This window comes from Choloepus didactylus, chromosome 23, assembly GCF_015220235.1.
Source record: "Choloepus didactylus isolate mChoDid1 chromosome 23, mChoDid1.pri, whole genome shotgun sequence".
In the NCBI taxonomy this organism is placed as follows: Eukaryota; Metazoa; Chordata; class Mammalia; order Pilosa; family Megalonychidae; genus Choloepus; species Choloepus didactylus.
Genome location: NC_051329.1, coordinates 10,382,139 through 10,398,269, shown reverse-complemented (window position 1 = coordinate 10,398,269; position 16,131 = coordinate 10,382,139). Strand labels below are relative to the sequence as shown.

The 16,131-nt window shown below is 40.1% G+C and overlaps 1 protein-coding gene across 1 annotated transcript in view; it reads left to right on the top strand.

Annotated features, from left to right (window-relative positions):
- The window catches only part of PPTC7 (protein phosphatase targeting COQ7), a 48,559-nt gene that overhangs the window by 23,418 nt on the left and 9,010 nt on the right, over positions 1 to 16,131 (top strand). Inside the window, exon 3 of the mRNA XM_037816991.1 lies at positions 13,362 to 13,560. Coding sequence (XP_037672919.1) covers positions 13,362 to 13,560 — 199 coding nt within the window. The remainder of the gene's footprint in view (positions 1 to 13,361; positions 13,561 to 16,131) is intronic.

The window sequence follows — 16,131 nt, the reverse complement described above, 5'->3', positions numbered from 1 at the left end:
CAGAATACTTACCACTACTTGGTGGGAAAGTCAATAGGTACAACCACTTTGGAAAACAATTTGATATTACTGAGTAAAGTTAGTCATGAACATATAGTATGCTCCAGTGGTGCCACTTCCAGGTATATTCCCTACACTAGAGAAGCTAGTGCACGTCAGTAGTAGAAAATGGATTGTGAAATGAACAACTTAAAGGTGCATGCAGTGCTCAGGAATACATAACTGAGGGGGGAAAAGGAATTTATAGATTACCACCTACCAGTATGAGTCTGTATATTTCAAGTTCAGAAAAATTAAAAATTAAAAATGTATTGTGGCCCCGACCTGATCAAGATGGTGGAATAAGGCAGTTCAGGGCTCTACCCTCCTACAGAAGCTTTGAATAACCAGCAAGAACTGGCAAAATGTTTTTCTCAAAGCCCCAGAAAAGAGTTAAAGGACTTCAGTAACAGGGCGAGCACTAACTCTAAGAAAAAGTTATTTAAAAGCTGTAGAATCTCCTGGTGTCCTGACTGGCCCCTCCCCACTGCCCTCACCAGCTCAGAGTAGAGCAGGCCCACACTCTCAGTGCAGATCCCTGGTCCCAGTTCCTGAGGGAATAGAGTAACCCTTGTGTACATACTAGGAGCATGTATGTCTGGCCCAACCTGTCTGGTCGTGGCCTGAGGGCCTCACTGTCCCAGAACTTGCCCTTCATGTAGAAGGCAGCTCATGGAATTTCCCTATAGAATGCTGTGGAAGAATAGTCAACTCATGTTGCCTGGGGCAGGGGATTGCTGGCTGTAGGGAAGCCTGGAACCATGAGGAAACTGTTTCCTATGGAAGAAGAGACATTAGGAACTGTGTAAATGGAGGAATTCCCAAGGCCACACGCCCAGGACAAGACACATGCACAGAAAAGACCCTGAAGGTCCCTGTGCTTTGGCTGGTAATTATTTTTTAAATTCATTTTATGGATAAGCTCTGAAGGAGACTACTTGCACAGGTCAATCTGCAAAGACTAGGAAAGGTGTTTTCTCTTCTCCTCCTCCTCCACCTCCTTCCCTCCTGTACCTGGGCAACCAAGGAAAGCTGTGCCATAACACTAGCTGGATACAAACTTAAGGAATAGGCATCCCAGGGTCTGTATTCCAGCAAAAGACATTAACATATCAAAATGTCCAGGTTTCAACTGAAGATTACAAAATATACAAAGAAACAGGAAGTGATGGCTCAATCAAAGGAGGAAATTAAAGCATTAGAAACGAGCAGTGAGGAGGAGCAGAACTGGGACATACCAGACAAAGACTTTTAAAAATACATGCTTGGTTAATTTTATCAACCTTAATAATTATAGGATTGATGTTTACTTTGTCTAATATCTGGATTGATATACCCGCGTCATATACCTTTGTCCATCTCTTTAGTTTTAGCTTTTATGAATCACTTGTTTTAGATGCGTCTCTTGTATGCAGCAGATAGTTGGGTCCTATTTTGTGAATCAAATTGTAAATCTTTTTCTTTTAATAAATGAGTTAAGCCCATTCACCAAAAAAAAAAAAAAAAAAAAAAAAAAAACATGCTCGGAAGATGGAAGAAGATAGCGGCATAGAGAGGAGTGGAAGCTAGTCAGTCCCCCTGGAACAACTAATAAACAACCAGGAACACTAGTAAATAATGGGGAATAACTGTGGGGTGACAAACGTGACTCTCCACTCATCAGACACCAACCTGAATTGGGAGGAATGGCCGAGATTGCAGCATAAACTCTGTAAGTAAAACCTGCAGATCCAAGCCAGGAGCCCCTTCCCCCTATGGCCTGAACTGCAAAGCCTCACAGTGCTAGAGAGCAGCACTCTGCCAGCAAGCAAATATAGCTCAGCTGAGCTCCAGCTGCGGTTTTAATTAGCAAACGTGGACTACTCAATACAAGCTATGAAGCCCCAGCAAGCAGACAGGGGCTTTTGGTGAGGACTGACCTTGGAGAACCAGAGGACCTCTCTGGGAGGGAGGGGGAGCCCAGAGGACTGGGTGCTGTCTCTGGCCAGTGGTGAAACTGAGGGGGGTGCCGCAGACTGACCTTGAAGGGGGGCTTTCTGTCCCTTTTTTGGCTCAGTGGAGAAAACTTTAGCCATTTTCAATTCCCAGTGCTCAGACCCAGACAAGAGTGGAGATAGCAGAGTCAGAGGCTATTCAAATGTAAATGACCTCTCCCCAGGGGGCATATCTTCCCTAAGAGGAAAGAGGAAGTACCAAACTCTACTACCCGCCTTCCATTCAGAACCAGACCCCAGAGCCTGGGGGAAAACAGCCATGGGCCACACCTTACACTAGTTGGGAGTGACAGGTTGACAGGCGCCACCTGCTGGACAGAAAAGCACAGTGACTTGAGGCCTCGCAGGGTGTGCCAATCTTCTAAGACACACCCTCAGGGAGACCTGAAACTGTTGCCTCCTTCCAAGACCTGAGCCCATTCTGGTCTAGGAAAACCTGATTGGGGTAACCAAGGAGGCCAGATGCCTGGACAACAGAAAACTACAACCTATACTAGGAGAGGTGAAGTTATGGCCCAGTCAAAGGAGCAAACTTAAACTTCACCTGAGATACGGGAATTTAAACAACTAGTGCTGGATCAATTCAGAAAGTTTAGGGAAGATATGGCAAAAGAGATGAAGCATATAATGAAAACATTGGGCGTACATAAGGTAGAAATTGAAAGTAAAAAAAAAAACAACTGATAGAATCTATGGAAATGAAAGGCACAACACATGAGAAAAAGGACACAATGGAGACACACAACAGCAGATCTCAAGAGGCAGAGGAAAACACTCAGGACCTGGAGAACAAGGCACCTGAAAGCCTACACACAAAAGAACAGATAGAGAAAAGAATGGAAAAATATAAGCAACATCTCAGGGAACTTAAGGACAAAACAAAATGCAGGAATATTTATGTCATTGGTGTCCCAGAAGGAGAAGAGAAGGGAAAAGGGGCAGAAGCAATAATAGAGAAAATAATCAATGAAAATTTCCCATCTCTTAAGAAAGGCATAAAATTATGGATCCAAGAAGTGCAGCATATCCCAAACAGAATAGATCCCAATAGGCCTACGCCAAGACACTTAAAATATCAGATTATCAAACATCAAAGATAAAAAGAGAATCCTGAAAGCAGCAAGAGAAAAGCAATCCATCACATACAACGGAAGCTTGATAAGACTATGTGTGGCTTTCTCAATAGAAATCATGGAGGCAAGGAGGAAGTGGGGTGATATATTTAAGATACTTAAAGAGAAAAACCACCGATCAAGAATCCTATATCTGGCAAAACTGTCCTTCAAATATGAGGGAGAGCTTAAAATATTCTCTGACAGACAGTGACAGTGTTTGTGAACAAGATACCTGCTCTACAGGAAACACTAAAGGGAGCACTACAGACAGAAGGGAAAAGACAGGAGTGAGAGGTTTGTAACACAATTTTGGGACATACTAGCACAGCAATGTAAGTACACTGAACAAAGATAACTGTGAGTATGGTTGAAAGAGAAAGATTAAGAGCATGTGGGACACCAGAAGGAAAGAGGAAAGATAAAGACTGGGACTGTGTAACTCAGGGAAACCTAGGGTCTCAATGATTTTGATAAAAGTCACAAGTATGTTTTTACATGAGGTAGAACAAATGAATGTCAACATTGCTAGGTGTTAAAAATGGGGTGGGATTGGGGGAAAAATACAATCAATGCAAACTAGAGACTATAGTTAACCGTAACATTGTATTATGCTTTCTTTAATATAACATAGGCAATATACCAAAGCTAAATGCATATGGGGTGGGGGGCATAGTGGAAGGGAATGGGACTCTTGGCATCGGTGATATTGTCTGACTCTTCTACTTTGGTTTAATGCTATCTTTCCTTTTGTTGCTTCCTAGCTGTCATGTTTTGTTTGTTTGTTTTTATTTTTATTTTTTTTCTTTTTCTTTTTTCTACCTTCTTTAACTCTTCCTCCTCCTTTGTGGAAGAAATGGAGATGTCCTTATACAGATAGTGGCGATGGTGGTGAATACATAAATACGTGACTATACAGGGAACCAACGATTGTTTGCTTAGTACGGAATGTATGGTGTGTGAAAAAACCATCTTAAAAAAATGGGTTGAAGAAGAAACCTTGAGGGCACTATATTGAGTGAAATAAGATAGACACATAAGGACAAATATTGCAGGGTTTCACTGATATGAAATAATTATAATATGTAAACTCATAGACACGAAATGTAAGTTATCACGATATAGAACGAGGCTAAAGAATGGGGAGCAGTTGCTTATTATGAGCAGAATGTTCAACTAGGGTCAACTTAACATTCAGAAATGGACAGAACGGGTGGTAGCACATTGTAAGAATAACTAACAGTGCTGAATAGTGTGTGAGGATGGTGGAAAGGGGAAGCTCAGAGTCACATATGTCACCAGAAGGAAAGATGGAGGTTAAAAGATGGGAATGTATAAAACAGTGAATCTTGTGGTGGACAATGTCCATGATGAACTGTACAAATATTAGAACTCTCTCTCATGAACTTGAACAAATGTATGACACTATAACTAGAAGTTAATAATAGAGGGGCATATAGGAAAAAAATATATACCTATTGCAAACTATATACTACGGTTAGTAGTATTTTAACATTCTTTCATCAAGAGTAGCAAATTTACTATACCAATACTATGAATCAATAATGGAAGGGGTGGTTAGGAGTATGGGAAGATTTGAGGTTTCTTTATTGTGTGTCTTTATTTCTTTTCTGGAGTAATGAAAATGTTCTGAAAATTGAAAAAAAAATTAACTGTGGTGATGGATGCACAGCTCTATGATAGTACCATGGGCAATTGATTGTACACTTTGGATCTTTGGATAATTGTATGGTACATGAACAGTCTCAATAAAAAAATAAATTAAAAAAATATGCTCAAAAGAGCTACAGCAAAACATGGACAAAGAACTAAAGGAAATCAGGAAAACAACAGGTGAACACAATGAGAATATCAATAAAGAGATGGAAAGTTTGAAAGGGAACCAAACAGAACTGAAGACCATAGTAACAGAAATTTAAAATTCCCTTGAGGGGTTCAACAGCAGATTGGAACTGGCAGAAGAAAGATTCAGTGAACTTGAAGATAAGACTATTTAAATCATCCAGTTTGAGGAGCAGAAAAAAGAAAAAATGAAGAAAAGTGAACAGAACCTGAAGAACCTGTGGGACACCATCAAGTGTACCAGAATATGCATTGTGCGAGTCCCAGAAGGAGAAGAGAGTAAGGGGCAGAGAGACTATTCAAAGAAATAATGGCTGAAAATATCCCAAATTTAAGGAAAGACATGAGTATACATACCTTTAAGACGCTCAACAAACTCCATGCAGGATAAACCCAAGTAGACTCATGCCATGGCATATTAAATTCAAACTGTTGAATGCCAAAGATAGAGAAAGAATTCTGAAAGCCACAAGAGAGAAGCAACACATTATGTACAAGGGAGCCTCAATAAGACTAAGTGCTGATTTCTCTTCAGAAACCACAGAGGCAAGAACAACAGTGGGATGACATATTTGAAATGCTGAAAGCAAAAAATCTGCCACCAAAGAATTCCATATCTGGTACAACTCTTAAAAATGAGGGAGGGATTAAGACGTAAGATACAGTCTAGCCCTTTAAGAGATGCTGAAGAGAGTATTGCAGGTTGAAAGGAAAGGACAACAGACAATAGATCAAAGCCATGTGAAGAGGCCAACCCGCTGGACATTAACCTCTTCCGGCCATGGCGCGGGTGTGACTACGTCTTCCGGGTCACCTTGTCACCAGCTCCAGCCACAGAGGCCGCTGGGAGGACGTGGTGGGGACCCCAGGAGGCCGGAGACGGACTCAGTGGTTTTTGAGGAAGTGGCTGTGAACTTCACCCCAGAAGAGTGGGCTTTGTTGAATCATGTTCAGAGGAACCTCTACAGAGATGTGATGTTGGAAATTTGCAGGAAGCTGACTTCAGTAGGGAAACACTTCCTGTGTTTCTTCTTATAAAGATTCTTACACTCAAGTTAAAACCAGTGGATCAGGTCCTCAGCAGGATATTTTGGGGAGTAAAGTATCCAATGAAGAGAAAATAGTAAGGTTCACAAGAATTGATTCCTGGTCCTCTGTTTTTGGGGAAAACTGGAAATTTCATAACATTGAACATCACCAAATCCAGGAGAATCCCCTGAGAAGTCTGTTGGAGAGCCTCTGTGAAGGTAATGAAGGTAACCAATGTGAAGAATCCTTGAGTTCCTGTATTGCAAATCTGATTGTGCATAAGAGTTATCCTATAGGAGTTAAACCCTATGAATGCAGTATATGTGGAAAAGCCTTCAAGGATCATTCTTTCCTTGAGAATAAACAAAGATCGCACACTGGACACAAACCATATCAATGTGAAGACTGTCGACAGCCTTGCAGTTGTCCCCCGTGCCTAAGCACTCATGTAAAAACTCACATTACCTAGAAAACCTATAAATGTCAGGACTGTGGGAGAACATCTAAGAAACATGAAAACTCTCAGTAGTAAAAACCTTTCTGAGTGTAAGAAATGTGGGAAAATTTTCACTTGCCCCTTATCCTTTAAGGGATGTGTGAGAGGTCACAGAGGACAGAAAATCCATACATGTGAGGTATGTGGGAAGGCCTTCATTTCTGACTCCTACCTTACATGACACTTAAGAAGTTATACTGGAGAGAAACCTTATGAATGTGAGCATTGTGGGAAAGCCTTCAGTTGTCCCTCATAGTTTCGAGAACATGCTAGAATGCACACTGGAGAGAAACCCTACTTGTAAACATTGTGGGAAAGCCTTAAGTTATTACACATCCCTTTGAGAACACATGAGAACTCACAGTGAAGATAAGCTCTGTGAATATATGCAGTGTGGGAGAGCCTTCAGGTATCCTTCATCCCTTCGGGGACATATGAGAAGGCACATCGGAGAGAAACCTTATGAATGTCAGCAATGTGGCACAGCTTTCGGATGTCTCAAATACTTTCAAAGACATGTGAAAACACACAGTGGACTGAAGCCCTGTGAGTGTAAGGAATGTGGGAAAGCCTACAGTTTTGCCTCATCCCTTCAAGCACATGTGAGAACACACACTGGAGAGAAACCCTATGAATGTAAGGAATGTGGGAAAACCTTCCGTTGTCTCTCAGGCCTTCGAGTACATGTGAGAACACATACTGGAGAGAAACCCTATGAATGTGAGCATTGTGGGAAAGCTTTCGGGTATACTGCATCCCTTCGAGTGCATGTAGGAATTCACACTGAAGGGAAGCCCTATGAATACAAGGAATGTGAGAAGACCTTCACTCGTTCTTAAAACTTTGTACACATAAGAAAACACACTGGAGAGAGTTTTTATGAATGTGAAGAATGTAGCAAAACCTTCAAGTATAGTACTTCCCTTATTGTGTACATGAAAACTCAGAATAATTATAAATATGGTGTTGCTTTGTAAGTGCCTCATCCTTAATATAGATCTCCATGAGCCTGGCTTTGGTATTGTGGGCTTGAGGATGCTGTCTTGACTAAAAGGGGGAAGAGAAATGAAACAAAGTAAACCTTCAGTGGCTGAGAGATCTCAAATAGAGTCAAGAGGTCAATCTGGATTATATAGATATCCCTTTTTAGTTTCTAGTGTATTAGAATAGCTAGAAGGATATACCTGAATCTGTTGAATGGTAATCCAGAAGACTTGATTGTTCATGATAATTGTATAACTATATAGCTTTTATTGTGTGACCATGTGATAGTGAAAACCTGGTGACTGACACTCCCTTTAACCAGTGTATGGGCAGATGAGTAATAAAATAATGAGAAAAATATATAAATAATAGGGGGGATAAGGGGCATGGGATGGTTTGGGTGTTCTTTTATTTTTTAATACATATTTTTTCTTTATTTTGGAGTACTGAAAATGTTTGTAAATTGATTGTGGCGATGAATGCACAACTATACGATCATACTGTGAGCCATTGATTATATATTTGTGATGGATTATATGGTATGTGTCTCTTAATAAAATTGCATTAAAAAAAAAGCCATGTGAAGAAATAAAGATCTCCAGTGAGGGTAGCAACATGGGTAAATATAAATGCCAATACTATTGTATTTTTGGTTTGTAATTCTTTTTACTTCCTGTAGGACTAAAAAGCAGATGCATAAAATGTAATGATAAATCAGGAGTTTTGGACTCGTAATGTATGAACATGTAATTTGTGACAAGAACTACATAAAGGTGGGGGGATGAAGGGGTATAGGAACCTAGTTTACGTATACAGTTGTTAAACTGGCATCAAAGCACACAAGAGTGTTAGAGATTTAGAATGTTAAATTTAATCCCCATGGTAACTACAAATCAGATAGCAGACATGTGCAAGCTCATAGAGACAGAAATTACAGCACAGGTTCTAGGGGCAGGGGGAATGAAGAGTTAATACATAATGGGTGTAGCATTTCTGTTTGGGGAGATGGGAAAGTTCTAGCATTGGAATGTGGTGACGGTACCACAATATTATAAATGTGATTAATCCCACTAAATGATATGATTGAGAGTGGTTGAGATGGTAAAGTTTATATGTGTTCTGACAACTTAAAAAAAAGAGCAACTAAAGATACATTGACAATTAAATGCAATACATGATCCTGGTGGGATCTAGCAAGGGAGGAGAAAAGAATCAAAGGGACTTTATTGGGAATATAAAAAGAATTGAAATATAGACTATAAGCTTTATAGCAATGTTAAATTTCCTGTGGAACTTGATAACTGCGCTTAGGATGGTTACATAAGTGACTATCCATGTTCTTAGGAAATGTACATGGCAGTATTAAATATTCAAGGAGCATGATCTATGCAAACTACACTCAAGTGTTCAGAAAACTGATAAATAGAAAGAATGATGTGGCAAATGTGGGAAAATGTTTGAAATTGGTGGGTCTCGGTATCTGCAGGGGTAAGGGTATGTTTGAATTCTCTGTATGGGGTTTGTATTATTTTTGTGACTGTCTTATAGGTTTGGCTGTATTTCAAAATAAATAAAAAGTTAATTCAAAAAATGTATTGTAATAGGGAAAACTTCATGTGTAGAGGGTATATGTGGGTACTCTGTACTTTCCACATATTTCTGTAAACCTGCAACTACTCTAAAATGATAAAAGAATAAAGAAAACCAAGAGAGTGTAAAATTCCAAATGGTGGTTCTCTCTGAGGGAGGAGGAAAGGGGATGGGAACCAGGCATTTAAAATTCAGTTGATTGCCTGTAGGAAATTCAAGGTAAGAGGTTACCCACTCCTGCACCCTGCCTGCCAGCAGTTAGCTGAAGAGTCTATTGAATAGCATGGCACAAGATAGATCCCCAGTAATCATGTATTAGAAAACCTAAAACCAAATACCCAGTGTTTATCTGGGGTGCTAATGGAGCATCCTTTGGCTGAGCTTCTACATTTGTTTGTGAAATTGTTCTCTCGGAACTTATCCAACAACTCAGCCAGCCTTCCAAGCAGCTCTCAGAAAGGGTGTTATTAAGTTTTTGCTAATTGCTAGCATCTTTCTGGTTACTAGAAGGTCTCCCTCCCAGTCCAACCACATTTAAAACACCCTCTGTTCATTGTTAATGGAGACCTCCACATTGTAGTGTTTTGTCTTCAATTTAAATCCTTTTGTAAGAAGGGGTTCTTTTCATCATGCTGCCATCTTCTGCCTTCTCCATGCTGTGTTTAACCAGCTTGTTGTCCTTCTAACTGAAGAGAAATCTTGTCTTGTGTTTCAGTATTTGGCTTTGTCTTAATCCCCTATTTTGGATATGCAGTCTGGGACTTGCCTGACACAGGTAAACATCCTAGATTCTATTTCCAGCACCCCTCTGTCAACCTGCTCTGTGACTTTGGGCAAACCATGAAACCTGGCCCCTTTCTTCTTATGTTAAATGGAGAGAGAACCCACCGAAGCAGATTCCAAGGGCTGGCTCCTGCTTATTCCCATGAGTGCCTGTGCCCCCATCTCCTCAATATAATTACTTTGATTTGGAGTAACCAGTTGGAAAACACAGACCTATCTTGATTTTGCACTTTAAAAGCTTTTTTTGGGGGCTGTGTTTTTTCTCTATCTTTATTTTGCTTCCTGTTCATCCTCAATTAACTGGGAGATATAAATTAATAAAATAAATTTAAGGACGTATTAGAGGTTTTTTTATGATGAATGTTATAATTACTTTATTCTTCTAAAAGGCATGTTGAAATAATCATCTATTAACATGTTTGACACATCTGTACCACACCCAGTTGACACATCTCTAGGCTGTTCGTAACTAAATCAAGTATATTTTGGCAGACAAGCTTCTGTTTTACTGAACTCTAGTTAGATATAACTGTAAATAATAACTTTACAATTTTAGGTAATCTTTTTTTTTTCTTTTAATCTAGCGATTGTTAAAAAGCCTACCAAGCAATTCCAGTATAAAGGGCAAGCAGATAGCTGTAATCAATTTTTTCTAGCTGCTTTTGGATCTGGTTTTGGCATCACAGACTAATTGCTGACATATATTGCCTCAGAAACCCTTAAGTAGATTTAGACCTTAGGAAGGCAACATATCTTAAGAATTTGGGGATCAGTCCTAATAAGGTATCCATTTGTCTGTTTGCTACACAAAAGGCCATAGTAGTAGTTTACAAAACCAGGGTCTGGGTGATAAAAAGATTTCCATCTTAGGCATGGGGGATTTGCCCGTGTGCCTGTCTGGTTTGGTCAGTCGTCTGTACCCCAACACAGTCATTCTCAGCCACCTCTGTTCTTGTGCTTCTTTGCCTGTTTGTTTCCTCCAAACACATAATGAGCTCTCCTCCCAATATTAGGCTCTTGTGGCCTGAGCCCTGTGCACCCATCAGTAATTTGAGGAGGCAAAGGAGGCAGGAGTGAACACCAAGCCCAGAGGATTCTGTGAGGCTGGCTTTCCATTTGTTAGGTGCTACTTTAGATATTAAAGCTCCAGCATGAGGACCATTTTAATTCCATCTCAGCTGGTTGCTGCCATAGCGGTAGCAAAATGATAGTCTAGTTTTGTCAGTGAGTAATGATGAGTCAAAATGAGTCTTTCCTGCTGCAGAATTTTCAAGGTTGTGCTACTCATTTGTTGTTTTTCATTCTCAGTTGAATTTAATCATGTCGGCTTTCAAAAGATCTTTTGCATGGCGATTCTATTAATGATAAATAGTTGAAGTTTTTATGCATTAAAGGAGGAAGGAAAGGTAATTGGCAATCTTAGCTCTAATATAAGCTATGGAGCAGGTTATCTGATGGCACTGCTAATTATAGTACCTGCTTTTTTCTTTTCTTTGACATTGAGTGGATGGGGACTAAATGGTGTAGCATTAGAGTGCCAGGTTAGTGCCGATGTGAACATCAGGATGAGAAAGATGCTTATAGCTAAGTGTTTATAAATTAAGTTACTCATTTTCAATAAGGAAAAATTAATAACAAAAACTTAAATTATCTGTAATTCCACTAAGAAACTATTAATATTTTAGTGATTATGCTCCCAGATTTTTTCTATGTATGTTTATGCATAGAATAATGGTAACGTATGTTTAGTTTTTACCCCATGAGATAGATACTTAGGTCCTTTTATTCCCCATTTTGTTATGAAGACACCAAGGCCTGGAGACAGTAAATGAGCTGCCCACGGTCGTATAGCGAGCAAATGATGGGGCTGGGATTCAACACAGCTGGGTTTTTTGTTTTGTTTTTTACTTACAGTAAACATCACTCATTTTGGTAGTGTAGTGTTTTAAGTTTCAGCATTGACTTTTTTTGTTTTTTTAAGGAAATTTTAAGTCTTGTTTGTAATTGACTTATTTCACTTCATCATCTTTCCTTTTCAGTATATTTCTTTAACATAATTTTAATGCCAATCAAATAACTGATACTGTGTGATGTAAGTATTTAACTGATTTAAGCCTTACAAACAATTCCATGGACTAGTTACTGTTAACCCTATTTTTATATAGATGAAGAAACTCAAACACAGAGAGATTAAGTAATTTGCCCCAGGTCACACAGCTGTTAGTTGGCAGAACTAGAATTCATACCCAGGCAGGCTAACTCTGGAGTCTGTACTCCCAAGCATTATGTGATGGTGTATTGCTTTCCATTGTATCAGTGTACTGTAATTTATTTAACTAGTCCTCTAATTTTAGATGTTTAGATTGTTTCTAGTTTTTTCTGATCTTAAACGACATTTTTGTACATAAGTTTTGTTTGCATCTCTAGTTATTTGCTTATGATGAATTCTCACAAGTGGAATCTGTAGACCAAAGGCTATGTACATTTTCCAGGGCTGATTGCGTTTCAAAAAGATGGTTTAATTTTACTCTCTCACCTCCACCTAAAGAGAGTGAGTGTGGTTCCTTACACTCTTGCCAACACTCTGCATTATCTTTTTTTTTTTTAACTTGTCATTAAACTAATAGTCAGAAATAGTTACTAGGAAGATGATCATTTTTTTCATATCTTTACAGGCTAGTTACATTTATTTCTTAGTGAACTGCTTATTTTTCTCTTTCCCCATTCTTCTGCAGATGTAGGATTAAATGTAATTACTTGGAAGTTGTCCCTACTAGAGGCACTACCAGGCTTCCCATCTGGGAAGGAGACTGTGAGCCATGTACATCAGAAGTGCATGCAGCCTTCTGCTCTGCTTGGAAGGCGGTTGCTTCCCTGTCCAATGAGCAAATTGATTGCACAAGCTGGAAAACCTGGGGAAATTGGTCTTGTTAATTTAGTGAGTTGTTTGTCTCCAGTAAAATTCTTTGTGACCTCAGCAAATGGAAATCTGGCTTAAAACTTAAGTTATGTGCCCTGTCTGAGATGTTAGTGAATTTCATGGAGAAGGCTTCCTGCCAATGACTAATGAGAAATGTCAGGAAAACATAACATTCTCATTCTGGCATTCAGTTATTAAAACAGTATCTCAATAACCTGCAGAGCTTTTGTGCATTTGGCATAGATAATAGCATTGTTGAAAGGATGTGGTTAAATACCGGCCATTTTCTATTGCTGCAAATGGAAGAACTCAGATCATCTGTGGCCCACTTACTGTGTGTTATGTAAACCCCTTTTTCTTCTCCCACCAGGTTGACTTTGATCAGGTTACTCTTGACATCCGTAGGGGACACTGGGCATCACTAAGAAAGGTCTGCCTTGGGCAAAGGAGATTCAAATAATGGCATGTGGTCTTTGGGGCTTTGTGATAAAAAAGTATATGCAGAGGCTGCTTAAGAAGAGAAAATAAATGGAGGTCATTTTTGTTTCTAGGTAGCAGCACTGCCTGCATCGTGGTGCTGGACAGAACTAGCCACCGCTTACACACAGCCAACCTGGGCGATTCGGGCTTCCTGGTGGTCAGGGGTGGCGAAGTCGTGCACCGATCAGATGAGCAGCAGCACTACTTCAACACTCCCTTCCAGCTCTCCATCGCGCCACCCGAGGCCGAAGGGGTGGTCCTAAGTGACAGGTGAGCTCCCACTCAGCCATGAGTAGGATGTGGGTTGTCATCTCCCCCTTAAATACTGTGGGAACAGGCATTCTCCACTATCTTGTGAGAAAAGAAGACACATTGAGAATGTTTTCATCAGGAGGACCTTTTAGTTTGACTTTGAAAGATAGTTTGCTTGAACTTGATATTACAGCCAAGATGAATTCTGCCGAACACCCGATTATTTGACAAGACTGTGAAAATACTATTTCTCGCTCACAAAACATCCAGATACAATTTTTCATACAACACCACATGGTACATTAAGTTATATTTGGTAAGTTGTGCTGACGAAACAAGTCACTGTTCGTGCATGCCATTCATTGCCTGACCAGATTTTGCATACATTGTTGGGGAAGATCACAACCCAGACATCTGCTTTATTTATCAGAATAGCTTTCTGATTCTCAGCCCATCCATGTACATGCAGCTGCTAGAACTTGCAGTCACGCAGAACCTGCCGAGGCAGAGTTAACTTGCAGGAAATGGAATCAGAAGTGGCCCTGGATATGCTCTTCTGTGATGACATTGAGGGAGTCTCTTTTTCTTCTGACTCCTTCCTTCAGTTTATTTTTAAATCATCAAGAACCTTCCACGGCAATTGGTCCTTTTTGAGTTAACTTTTACAGGAAGTTTATCTTTTCTATTAAGTGTACGGAGTATTTAAGACAGTCTTAGATTTCACTGCCTTTAACAGCCTTACAGGACCTGGCACAGACATGTTGGCAATTTGTAAATGTTTTCTAAATGGCTAATGACCCTCTTGTAAAAATAGAAGCATTCTAGCAAGTGCCTTATTGTCTCTAATTAATAATTCTTGTTAAACCAGATCTGAAGTCCAAACTAAGATAAAATGATTAATATTCTATCTTTTAACTGCAGTGAGCATATTCTCTACTGCAGTGTTTCCATTATTGCCTATCTAAAGCCTGTTGCCGGCTCTTGAGAGAGGGAAGCACTTTTTTACTTTCAGATTTAGGCAGTTTACCATATTTGGAAGAATACTTGATTATAGGTACTTCTTCAGTTGACTGCAGTACACATTCATATTAGCCATACTGGAGTGGGGAGAACTCAGAATCCCAGGGCCCTAGCAGATATCAAGCACGGCTCATAGTTTTTGGAGAAAGGTGCTTTAATTTTCATTCATTTGGTGCTTCTCCTTTGGGCTTCTGAGTGCCAGATCGGTGCTGCGGAATTACACACGTTACCTTTGGAACAGTCTGGTCAGGGAAGTCCTTGGCCCGGCCTGCCGGTGAGGTGGAGGTGGCTTCCCCTGGAGCCCAGATTCAGCTCGCGAGCATGTGATTCCAGCTCATGTTTCAGTGCAGTCAAAAGTTCCCCGCAGCACAGTATGTTCAATCAAAACGGACAGAACTGCAGCTGGCGGATCACCAAGCTCATGGGTGGGAGTGTGAGGAGAAGAGGCTGAACGGGCCAATGGTAGCAGGCCTCTCATGGGCAGGCCAGTGGAGGACTCTCCTGGGGAAAGAAAAACCTCAGCATAAAGCAGAACTTCACTGCCAACCTGGTCATTAATCCAGACTGCTAGGATCTGAGTAGTTTCCAAAGCCTGAGCAAATGTGAAGTGTCTTGCATTGTTTCTCTTTATTCCACTGAAGGAATTGACCTGTTTTCCACCAATTTTAGTCTTTTTTTTTCCTGCTGTGTCTCCTTAGTTGTTGGTCTCTCTTATCTATAAAATGTATTTTAACCTTAACTTGCAGTTTTTCCCTTAGTAGCTGTTTTTACAAAATTTATAAATGTATACATGAAAGTTAGTTTGTTCCTTGCCAAGGTATATCACGGAATTTTTAGATGTACCACTTCTTTCCTCAGTCAAGAGAAAGATGAACTAGAAGTTTTCTCAGTGTGTTTTGGGTAAATCCCCAGCAGGTGTGGGGGGTTTGTGTGTATTTTTTTTTAATGTTTTCACATATGTTGTAACATGTTGCTTATGCAAGTCCTGGGGTTTTTCTGTCAAGCTTAGTTTTGCTTCTGGCCCCCCACCCCCGGGTCAATGTCTGAATAGGGTTACAGGTTAAGATAGATTATCAGTTATCTCACCTTTCAGTCACCGTGGCGACCAGGAAGCAGTGAGGTTGATCTGAAGTGGCAGAGACCCTCAGAAGGGCCCATCAACTCTTCGAATATGTGGTCTTTTCTCTTCTCCCCTACCTGGGATTTTTTTTCCCCCATTCTTGTTTCTGTTTTCATCCAGCATTGTCAGAGAAAAAAAAATCTGTCTTTTTGAAAATTTTACACAAAAAGATAATGCAGAAAATCTGCTGCCTTCCCCTGCCCCAGGCTCGTTTCTCTCCTCAGAGGCAGCCACTGTTAGCAGCTTTGGTCCTTCCAGATCTCTTCTCTGCATGTAGAAGCATCTCCGTCTCTGTATTCCCCCTGCCTTTTTTACAGAAGTGGTTGCTTACCATACACACTGTTTACATCTTGTGTGCCTCGTTTAACAGTAAACTGATGGTTTTTTCCCCAAGTTTGAAGGGTCAAATACTGTATTTCTTCACTCATGTGTTCATTCAACAGTTACTT